The sequence below is a fragment of the Polypterus senegalus genome, chromosome 11 (genome assembly GCF_016835505.1).
Source record: "Polypterus senegalus isolate Bchr_013 chromosome 11, ASM1683550v1, whole genome shotgun sequence".
Lineage (NCBI taxonomy): Eukaryota > Metazoa > Chordata > Cladistia > Polypteriformes > Polypteridae > Polypterus > Polypterus senegalus.
Window position 1 is genome coordinate 74,234,759 of NC_053164.1, and position 12,460 is coordinate 74,247,218.

General features: G+C 38.6%; 1 protein-coding gene across 3 annotated transcripts in view; it reads left to right on the top strand.

The window, feature by feature from the left end:
* The window catches only part of LOC120539198 (spectrin beta chain, non-erythrocytic 1), a 311,676-nt gene that overhangs the window by 242,330 nt on the left and 56,886 nt on the right, over positions 1-12,460 (top strand). For all 3 annotated transcript variants that reach the window (XM_039769050.1, XM_039769052.1, XM_039769051.1), the window contains 3 exons: positions 4,511-5,267; positions 8,405-8,607; positions 9,072-9,162. In XM_039769050.1, the coding sequence (XP_039624984.1) occupies positions 4,511-5,267; positions 8,405-8,607; positions 9,072-9,162 (1,051 nt within the window). The remainder of the gene's footprint in view (positions 1-4,510; positions 5,268-8,404; positions 8,608-9,071; positions 9,163-12,460) is intronic.

Consider the following 12,460-nt stretch of genomic DNA (forward strand, 5'->3'; position numbering starts at 1 on the left):
ATGATCCTTGACTTACAGTTTAAGTAGACCATAATAAATAAAGAACTGTGTCTAAATGTTGTTTTTTTATGTGCATCTGTCATGGAAGCAAATTAGACCCATTGAGGGGCAAAAAAGGAAGCTGTCTCTTTAAAAAATGCCTTTGATACAGTGTTAGCAGAAATTTTTATAGGTTTGAGTCAAGTGCACCAAAAAGGCAGCAGATACATACAGCAGTGGCTTAAGTGAAATTTATTTTGTGGGCATTGTTTGGGGAGATTTTTTTTGGCCAATTGCCTCTTCAATATTGCGCAGAAGATAAGACCAGTGCCTTAGGAATAGGAGATTTAAGTCGTGGTCCCCATTTTGAAAAAATGGTGCAAGAGTGTGTTCCAGTTACCAAGGCACAACATTTGTCAACCTTTCACACAAAACTTGGACTGAGTTACTGGAATGGAGTCTGTGTCCCATAGCTGAACCTGTTGAGGATAATGCATAAAGCATCGTTGCCTGATTGATTGTATATTTCTCTTGTACATTGCAAGTTGCAGCCAAAAATGGATTTAACTTTCATCTTAATGTTAGCATTCCAAAAGCATTGGTATACAAACATTAAGATGGCATACCAAAAGCATTGGTCCTACAGTTAACGGACTGCACTAGTAACCAACTAAAAATAAGCATGTTGATAAGCTCCTTTTAATTAAAATGAAAAATCATTTTGTAGCCCTGTAATAAGCCAGTCTGGGACACTAATCCTTCATGTGTAATGCAAAGGAGAAAAGTTACCAGAGTGATTTATTCCTGATTTATATTCTACTAACTGCATGTGGTCTTCGTGACTCAGTAGTTTTATTGGTGAACTTGCAGAGGTGTCAGATGTGTAGTCTGAGACAGATTGTATCTTGTCTGACTCGAGTAGTCGAGTGTAGCTGTGGCACAAATTTAATTGGACAGATTGGAACCTGTCTCAGGCAAACATGGTAGCTCGTTGTGTGAACCACAAAGCTGAGTTTTTCAGCTTGAGTTGAATGAGAAGTGAGGGGCATGCATGCTTGAACTCACCAAGTGTGAGTGACATTTGTATAAGTTTCTATATCTTCCGTACAATTCACACCAACTCCCATGGCTGTGGTTGAGCGTGATCAGAGCTGACTACACCACATACACGTCTTTCGTTTTTGTACATGTCTAATTTTATCAAACAGCTGGCTATTTTTAATAATAAAGTATAATTAGCCAATTAAAAGGGGGGTGTATATTAATTAGGAAATGCAATTATATTTTGCATACCTATTCCCTAGTAACATTCTCTGATGGGCTATATCAGAAGACTCTCTTAAGTGATCAATGCAGATATAAATCTCATGTGAAAATTGTATGGAGGCTAGAAAAAAATAAATGCATCTTAATCAAACTTGGCCTCATCTGGTCTAGATTGGTGTCAACTTGTTTGTGCAGCTTGCACTCTTACCTTTTCTTGCTGAGCTTGCTGCCTAGCTGTTCTTACTTTCATTAGATACAGTCTTTTGATCATATTCATATTTGATCAATAAGTATGTTTAGAATGCTCCCTTGTAGTCCCTCAACTGCTTATTTTTATAGCTTGATAAAGGGGGTTCTAAACAAAATTAATTCTCCTGTGACTCATTCTTTGACTTGAGCTCGTAACATTTTAGTCTAAATCTGACCTTACTGCTCAGGTTTATTACCCTTTACTCTGTCAGATGCATGTTGTTTTTCATAATACTGGTTAACATCCCTCATATCCCAAGCTTGCCAGCATGCAGACTTGAGTCTAAAGAAATGTTATTCATCTCCTCTATGTAAACTGTTTTTGTTTTGCATATGGAGCTCACAATAATCAGGGATTTTAGATGTTGACTCATTGCTCCTCCAAATTTTCTTCCCATTTTAAACTATGTCAAGATTGTTTATGTAGTCAATTACCTGGTCCCAAAATTAACTTTGGTATTCACTTCAATTGAATTATTGTAGTATATCTCTTTTCTGTACCCTCCAAGTATAGTCAAGTAAGGTCCATCATATCAAAATAGGGAACTGTCTCATAGGTTGCATTGCTTAAAACAATTCTCTAAATCATTCTAGAACAGGTTAAATAGTTTCTCTTAAAAAAAATAAAATAAGTGCTTTTTGCTGTCATTTTGTTCCACCCTGGTTTTATTGTTTTTCCCAATTTATGTAGGCCCCTATTAGAAGTCAGTAGTGTCTTTAGATTCCTATTTTCAAATCTGTCTCTTGGATCTTGCAAAATACGTCTTGGTTAAGTACTGACGTAAGTTTTTTCTGAGAGTGTGATGGAAATGGTGTCAATAAACTTTAATGGCACTCCTAGTGCTCCGTAATTAATTTGCATTGCTGTTGTGTGACCAGCCTCATAAATACTCTGTGATCTAGCAAGGATATTGGCAAGATATTGTCTCTGGTGATTCTAGACTCTGCTCCTGCCTTCATATAGCTCCATTTATTTATTTAGCACAATACATAAATGTACTGTTGTTTTTAAGACTAACCCAGGCTCTTACTTTAAACTTTCAATATGTCCTTAAAATCTTCTCATCTTATAAAATTCTTTTTCACCTGTTATCATGGAATTCTGAAAAATCCTTCTCTTGGGAACTACAGGAAGCTGAAATTGATGTTTGTGGGTGATAGGATGTTGCACTTGTTAGGACCTGAATGCTTTTCAGCACTCAGTAAGTCCTATAATAAAACTGTGTCTTGGCCTGAGCACCATCTGTGTGTATGTTGTACTTCCTCCCTGTATGTTCCTGGGTTAGTCAAAAGGGCAGTAATACCCACAACAACAAGAAATTTAGATTGGTTAATTGATTTAGAAATGATAACATTAAAATGTGTTCATCATTTTTTTCTGACCTTCTGCAACATTTTACTGAGTTTTTTTTCTGAGCTTTTCTGCTTTCTCTGTTTTTCCAAGTTTTTAGAGGGGCACCTGTTTAAATAGACCATTGTACATTTCTAAAACACATGCAGTGTGTGTTGTCATTATTTTATTTATTTTTTTTAATACATCACCTCAGCCTCTCACTTAATTCTAGGGGTTATCTGCTAGTGCTTTTTTGAACCTTATGGATATGCTTTTCCCCCTGGGTGGTCCAGATCTCATTGCTATCTTTACTATATTAAGCAATATTTGGACTTCATATTGTCAGTGTTCTTATCTTAGGATGTTTTATTGTTTTAATGTTGGTTGACACAAATTTTTATTGGGTATTGTACTGAATTATATTGGATTGGATTAAATGCTAAAGTTACAATCTGTCCACAAAGTCAAGGTCAAAAAACATAGTGTACAAAATTAATACATAGGCAGGTCTCGGTTTATAGAAATTTTGAGAACAAGCATGTACCTCAAACCTCTCAACCTCAAACTGTTTCTTTTCAACTGAGTTTAATTTAATTTTCATGTTTCTTTTTTGTTACGCTACTTAGAAGAACTGCCTAAACATAATTACAATTTATATATATATATATATATATATATTTTTTTTAAATTAATTTTTTTTAACTCAGTAATGAGTTTAATGTTAGAAATGAAAAAATGGGCAAGAAAATATTTTAAAAAGAAGAATTGTTCTTCCAATTTAAAGAAAGTTAATAAGGAAGAAGCTAGTTAGCCTAACCCTGCCATCAAATTGCTCAACTATTCTAGAGATATTTTTCAGTTGTATAGATGAGTTACAACATGGGTGTGTGACCTCTTATTGTGTAGTATTATATCCACAGCAATTCTAACATGGGGCTAGTGAATCGTATGTTGGACTCTGAGCTGGAAGTACAATATACCAAGTAGCCATAAGTAATGATGAAAATCAGGTTTTTTTTTTGGAATACACACACACACACACACACACACAGAGGCTTGTCTGTCCTCATACCAAGATGGAATGGAAAAGGATGGGTATATACTGCAGTTAAATTAACCATTTAAGGAGATTTGTTCTGCCAATATATCCAGTAGCATGTTAATTTATTGTCAGTCTGCTGAGAGTTTGTGAAACTTTAGAAATTCTAAACTGTGCACAAAAGCATGAGGCAGTCATTTAATATGTCATCCTCTGTGATTCCAGCAGCTGTAATTGTTCGGTTTGACATACTATTTGACTCAAAGTTGTGTAGTGTGATACACGCCTTACCATGTATCATGTCTGCATCATCACTTGTTTTATATGGTGGCAAAAGCTTGTCTCTTGTTAATACTTATAAGAAGAAAGAAAAAAAATAATGAAGTTTTAGAGTAAATATTCACAATCTATTCCTTATTAAGCAAAATGGAATTAGTCATTTGTTAGTATTTATGGGAGACAGTAAAATAAAAGTTCATGACAGCTGCACTGGATAACTGTTTGAGATACTGTTTCAGACCTGGTACACAGGTCTGGCAAACAAACCTTTTACTTTTTTATATTCCAATGCTGCACAAATTGTTGGCTGAAATGGTTGAGCATTACCAAATGTTGTGTTAAATTTTGCTTTGTCTGTCTTTCAGATGGAGTGATTTTCAAATTCTTGCTGACCAGAAGAAGCAGGAGTTGCACTCTGCACTTAATATTCAGAACTACCACCTTGAATGTAATGAGATTAAGTCTTGGATGCGGGAGAAGACTAAAGTGATTGAGTCGACACAGGGGCTGGGTAATGACTTGGCTGGTGTTATGGCTCTACAAAGAAAACTGACTGGAATGGAGCGTGACTTAGAAGCTATTCAAGGCAAACTAGATGATTTACGAAATGAAGCAAACAAATTGGCCGAGGAACACCCAGAACAGGCCAGTCAGATCCAGGGGAGGCTGTCGGAGATCCAGGAAGTCTGGGAAGATCTTAATAACACTATGAAAAACAGGGAAGAAAGCCTTGGAGAAGCAAGCAAGCTGCATGGCTTTTTAAGAGATTTGGATGACTTTCAATCATGGCTATCACGTACACAAACTGCTATAGCATCAGAGGATATCCCTACATCACTCCCTGAGGCTGAACGGCTACTCAGTCAGCATAAAAGCATCAAGAATGAGGTGGACAACTATAAGGATGACTACCAGAAAATGTGTGCTGTTGGAAAGGAAGTAACTCAAGGGCAAACAGATTCACAGCATATGTTCCTCAGTCAGAGGCTGCAAGCTCTTGACACTGGCTGGAATGAGCTTAGGCAAATGTGGGAGAACCGGCACAACCTTTTGGCCCAAGCTTCTGACTTCCAAACATTCCTTAGAGATGTGAAACAAGCTGAAGGTTTCCTCAACAATCAGGTACTTAAAGAATATTGTCATATATTTTTTGTATTATATCCTGGGGTTTAGCCTTTTTTTTTTTTTTAAAAAAGGTTCTCTCATAATACAGGGAGTGTAAGAATGTAACATGCCTTCTCACATTACAAGCATTGATCACAGAGGTCCAAAGTCTCCTGTAGGCAAACTAAATACATTAGTGCAAAGTTAAAAAAAAAGAACATCCTGTGAATGTCACACTGCATAACTGAAGTTCAGAGAATCTTAGGAGTGTATGAAAAAACTTGACCACAGATATAAAGTGAAACATTTTTATTCAGTACAAAGTGTACTGTGTTATAAAGTAGATTACTATCTTGTGTGTACTCCAAACTCTGCAATACGGACTTACACTCTGGCATAAAAACAATCATACTGATAAGAAATGCATTCCTGTTTCAATTCATATATTTTAATAGAGAGTCACAACTGCTTGATTGATATGCTTGATTGGTGAAAAATCCAGTGACCTTGCTGGCCAGGGTAACCGATGAACAGTGCATGTTGAGTTGTATGGCCTAAATAAGAGCAGGGAATGTCTTGATAGAAGAACATCTGTCCTATTTCAAACAGAAATGGGGTCAGGACCGGTTGGATGATGTCCCTGATCTAGATAGTGCTGGTAAATATTCACAACACCAAATGGAAATGAGAACTGTATCTGATACAGTATTGTGCACTTTGATGCCCAGAGTGGGCCTTGTATGTTGCAGACATATATACGCTGGGTTTAGCACTTCACCAAGTCTACATGATATTTACATAAACATTTCTTGATTGCAGGAAGAATCTGCTTTCATCACTAAAGACCACAGACTAAGTCCTCAGTCCACTTCAGGACTGGACAGGGTAACTTGTGACTGCAGTTGTTCTTGATGGTGGCAACTTCATATATGGTCCAAGCCATCCTCCAGCTAAGCTTTTCAGCCAACACACTTTTTTTTCAGGTTGCTTGCAGGATATTTTTTGCCACACAGTTGTTATCATCCTACTCCCTCCCCATCCAAAGCTGCAGTGATGTGCAGCTCAACTTCTGAAATATAATTTAATATACAATATTTTGGCCTTCAGCTAATCTTGGCCTGTAGCTATGCATAGCAAATATGATCTAAAACTATTATGATACATGCAAGCTTTTGTATTGCAGCTGAGACTATAATAAAATAAAAAATTATGGATGCACTATTCAGCTGAATATTTGATGCTAAATTTTGCTAAAATCCTCTTTAATAGAAGCCCTGTTTGCGTCCAGGTGTCCGTGTGTGTGTCTTCTGCTGAAGTGCGCATGCGCGGGGCCGCGATGCACATCGCACTGTGCGCCACCCATGCGCACAGCACCTTGGTCGCACACACACTCAAAGCTGGGCACACAGTGAATGGCCTATCCGCGGCAGCGCATAATAAGCAAATAAAGCACACACACCCTGGAAGCTGGGCACACAGTGAATGGACTTGCCACGCCAGCGCATGATAAGCAAATATCCTCTTTAATAAAAGCCCTGTCTGTGTCCAGGTGTCCGTGTGTGTGTCTTCTGCTGAAGTGCGCATGCGCGGGGCCGCAACGCACTTCGCACCGTGCCCTGCCCATGCACACAGCACTTTGGTCGCACACACACTCGAAGCTGGGCACACAGTGAATGGCCCATCTGGGGCAGAGCATAATAAACAAAAAAAGCACACACACTGGAAGCTGGGCACACAGTGAGTGGCCTTGCCGTGGCAGCGCATGATAAGCAAATAAAAGACATCATTGCTGGGGAGATTGCTGAATAGGTAGTCGCTGCCGCACACATAAAATCCGTTGCTGGGGAGACGCCACACGTACAATAGTCAGCTACACGCCAGCACAGATTAAAATACTTGCTGGGGAACGACACAGTCACGATTATCAACTGCATGCCACACATTACATCAGTTGCTGGGGACACTGCTGATTGCCCACTGTTGTGACAGAAAATTAGTCATATTACAAACATCAAAGCCAGTATTACTGTCAGAGAAAATTACAGGCATTTTAAGGAAATACAAACCAGTATTACTGCGAGAGAAATTTAAAGGCACACAATACACTGGCGCATATTACAGCCACATACAAGCCAGTATTACTGTAAGAGAAAATATTGTGGACATATCTACTAACAACATGCCACCCAAAAAAAAGTCACATCAAGTAGGACAAAAGACACAGACAATCAAATCCTATAATAAGTAACATCTCCTGGAAGAACGGTCAGCTCAACAAGTAAACATCAACAAAAGAAAGGCTGAAAAACAAAAAAAAAATAAAATACGAACAAATAGATCGATTGAAGAAAAAGAAAATGAGCGTCAGAAAAACACTAAAAGAGAGAGACTCAGAAGAGCAAACCTTACAAAAAGTTGCCATTTACTTGCCAGAACCAGTATTCAGCCACGGTCAGTTATATGTTGCATTATTAAGAGTTAGAAGTTTTCCAGATGTTGTTTTCAAGGTTGTAGATGGTCCTGAACAAGGCAACCTCTTGCCAAACTCAGACAGAATATTTACAAGAAATGTTGTCTATAATGAAATTTTATAGAAAAATTTCATGAGGTAAAAAAATAGAAAATTTTTAGTAAATATCTTCTTCAGATTTTGTGTATTACAGATTGTTACAAAGGTTTACACTAAGGCAATATTAATAATACTTACTGTATTGTCATTTCTATTTTATTTTTATTATTATTTTACTTTAGGCTTCTTGCAAAAATATTTTTGACAAAAAAAAAAAAAAATTAAGACAAGAAACCGAATGAGGTTAGGGTCCCTTGCCATTTAATATAGACTGTTCCTACTAATGTTTATGCACTACTTTTCTAGCGCCCGTTATTGTAACGGGCTTAATGTCTAGTAGTTTAATATTTTCTAATCCACCTTAGGGCAGGGGTTGCATTTTGAGGTAATTTTTTAGAATGTGAATATATGGGACAGATAAAAAAAATAAATTATGGTGGAGCTGAACTCCAAAAAGCGTTGTAAAAGTAAGATGTTTAACAATAATTTTGTAAATTGGTTGGCTTAATTATGCTTATTCAGCTATCCATTGGTTTAATTTTATGAATTATTATTTTCAAAATTAATGACAATCTTTATATTATAGGAGTATGTGCTGTCCCACACAGAGATGCCTAGTACTTTACAAGGAGCTGAGGCAGCTATCAAAAAACATGAAGATTTTCTCACCACCATGGATGCAAGTGAGGAGAAAATAAATGGAGTTGTTGAGAGTGGTAGAAAGCTGATAAGCGAAGGCAATGCTAGTGCAGATAAGATCCAAGAGAAAGCTGATTCTATACAAGGAAGGTAAGAAACAGAGTGAATGTCAATGATAGAATATGGGTTGAGTTTGGAAAATGTGAATTTTTTTTTTTTTGTACATGATGATTAAGGTAGCATTTGGGAACAGAACTTGAGGCATGATCACCTAAATAATAATTATAGTGGGTACTGCTGTACAAAACAATATCTTAACAGGATATGAAGGTAAAATGGTGAAAGAGAAAACATGGAAATAGCAAAATATTTTTGAGTTATTCATTGAGAATACATTTAATCTTTTTAAGTACTTTGGAATGTAAAGTGGCAATGTAGAATACCAGAGCTACTGTGTTCATGTGCTTTTCTTTTAAAATATTGAACAAAAAATAAGTCACTAAGTTAGAAAATAGCTAAGTTTAATGTAAATAAAATGTGATCAGTAGTGTGTTCTGTTTTATTGAAAGAATATGTTAAGGTTGATTATCTTGTGATTTACAAATTTCTTCCAGACACCAGAAAAATCGTGCTGCTGCAAATGATCTCCTTGCTAAGCTTAAAGATAACAGAGAGTTACAGCACTTCTTGCAGGATTGTCAGGAGGTATGTGTTTTATAAAAGTGATATTCAGAAATACAGCCAAAAGAAAAAAATTAAGTTAATTGTGGAATGTTCTAGGGTGGCCCTACTCTTACTTTCGTGCTGTTTATTATGTAGACTTCAATAGAGTTTCTCAAAATGCTAATATAGCCCTTGCATGTTTATATTCACCAGTCTATCACAAAGATGCAGGTGCAGCTTTTGGTCACCCTTGAGATTGACTGCTACTGTGGCTAAATACTTCTCCCTTTCTCTTCTATCTATGAGCCCAGACAACAACATCAAATACTAAAACAAGAGCGGAGGTCTAGGTTCAGGCTATACTCGACACTGCGCAATGCATGCACTTGCGGATGCTGCTGCTGCACAAGCAGTGTATCAACTGTACTTGCATGCGTACTTGTGTAAATGTGGAAGATTCCACCAGGTTGTAGTGAAAGAAATCATCACGGTAAAAAAACAATGTCCGGTTTCACTGTGTTGTGAGTTGAGGGAAGAAAGATGTTAAATATAATTTTTTGCAATCTGATGCATTTCAAAGGTGCAGAAAAGATGGCAGCAGTGACACAGAAGATGGTATGTGAGACCTTTAAATGTATCATGCCATTATGAGGGGGAATATGTAAAGTTGTATTGCCTGTGTGAGAAATGGATGAAGAAAAGCACCTGCTTCTTTCGGCTGCTCCCGTTAAGAACTGCCACAGCAGATCATCATCTTCCATATCTTTCTGTCCTCTGCATCTTGTTCTAAATAGATAGATAGATACTTTATTAATCCCAAGGGGAAATTCACAAGGTCTGTTACACCCATCACCTGCATGTCCTCTCTCACCACATCTCTCCTCTGCACATGTCCAAACCAACACAATCTTGCCTGTCTGACTGTCTCCCAACCGTCCAACTTGAGCTGACTCTCTAATGTAATCATTTCTAATCCTATCCATCCTCGTCACACCCAGTGCAAATCTTAGCATCTTTAATTCTGTTTCCTACTTTCTGGTCCGTGCCACCCTCTCCAACCCATATAACACAGCTGGTCTCACTACCGTCCTGTAGACCTTCCTTTCACTCTTGCTGATACCCGTCTGTCACAAATCATTCCTGACACTCTTCTTCACCCATTCCACCCTGCCTGCACTCATTTTCACCTCTTTTCCACAATCCCCATTACTCTGTACTGTTGATCTCAAGTATTTAAACTCATCCACCTTCGCCAACTCTACTCCCTGCATCCTTACCATTCCACTGACCTCCCTCTCATTTACACACTTGTATCTTGTCTTGTTCCTACTGACCTTCATTCCTCTCCTCTCTAGAGCATACCTCTACCTCTCCAGGGTCTCCTCAACCTGCTCCCTACTATCACAACAGATTACAATGTCATCAGCGAACATTATAGTCCATGAGGACTCCTGTCTAATCTTGTCTGTCAACCTGTCCATCACCATTGCAAATAAGAAAGGGCTCAGAGCCAATCCCTGATGTAATCCCACCTCCACCTTGAATGCATCCATCACTCCTACCGCAGACCTCACCACTGTCACACTTCCCTTGTACATATCTGGTACAACTCTTCTCTGCCACTCCTGACTTCCTCATACAATACCACAGCTCCTTTCAAGGCACCCTATCATATGCTTTCTCCAGGTCTACAAACACGCAATGCAACTCCTTCTGGCCTTCTCTATATATCTCCATCAACATCCTCAGAGCAAACATTACATCTGTGGTGCTCTTTCTTGGCATGAAACCATACTGCTGCTCACTAATCATCACCTCACTTCTTAACCTAGCTTCCACTACTCTTTCCCATAACTTCATGCTGTGGGTCATCAATTTTACTCCCCTGTAGTTACTGCAGTCCTGCACATCCCCTTTATTCTTAAATATCAGCACCAGTACACTTCTTCTCCATTCCTCAGGCATCCTCTCACTTTCCAAGATTCCATTAAACAATCTTGTTAAAAACTCCACTGCCATCTATCCTAGACACCTCAATGCTTCCACAGGTATGTAATCTGGACCAACTGCCTTTCCATTTTTCATCCTCTTCATAGATGTCCTTACTTCCTTCTTGCTAATCTATTAAACTTCCTGATTCACTATTTCCACGTTCTCGTCATTCATCAGCCTCTCAAAGTACTCTTTCCATCTGCTCAACACACTCTCCTTGCTTGTGAGTACATTTCCATCTTTATCCTTTATCACCCTAACCTGCTGCACATCTTTCCCAGATCGGTCCCTCTGTCTAGCCAATTGGTCCAGGTCCTTTTCTCCCTCCTTAGTGTCCAACCTCTCATGCAACTCATCATACGTCTTTTCTTTAGCCTTCACCTCCTCTCTCTTCACCTTGCTCCTTATCTCCTTGTACTCTTGTCAACTTTCTGCATCTCTCTGACTAACCCACTTCTTCTTTGCCATCTTCTTCCTCTGTATACTCTCCTGCACTTCCTCATTTCAACACCAGGTTTCCTTTTCCTTTTTCCTCTTTCCAGATGTCACGCCAAGCACTGTTCTTGCTGTCATCCTTAGTACATCTGCTGTAGTTTTCCAGCTGTCTGGTAACTCTTCACTGCCACCCAGTGCCTGTCTCATCTCCTCCCTAAACTCAACCTTGCAGTCTTCCTTTTTCAACTTCCACTATTTGATCCTTGGCTCTGCCCTCACTCTCTTCCTCTTCTTGATCTCCAATGTCATCCTACAGACCACCATCCTATGCTGCTTAAATACACTTTCCCCTGTCACCACTTCAGATGAACTCTTCTGCATAGGATATAATCTACCTGTGTGCATCTTCCTCCACTCTTGTACGTAACCCTATGTTCCTTCTTCTTCTTAAAATATGTATTCACCACAGCCATGTCCATCCTTTTGGGAAAATCAACTATCCTCCGACCTTATTCATTCCTCTCCTTGACACCATCACCTACCTATCACCTCCTCGTCTCCACTGTTCCCTTCACCAACATGCCCAATGAAATCCGCTCCAATCACCACTTTCTGTCACTTGGGTACACTGTTCATCACTTCATCCAACTCACTCCAAAATTCTTCTTTCTCTCCCATTGCCCACCCAACTTTTGGTGCATATACACAAACAACATTCATTGTCACAAGCACCATGAATAATTTTTATAGATTGACATTTAAGTCTGATGATTTGCTTTACTCCATTGAACCATTCATCAAACATCAAAGCACGTGCATTGATCCAGTTGGAGCTGCAATGCTGCTTGCTGTCACACTGCATTATCTTGCAATAACCACATCCCCTCTTCTTTTCTCAGACATTTTACACTTT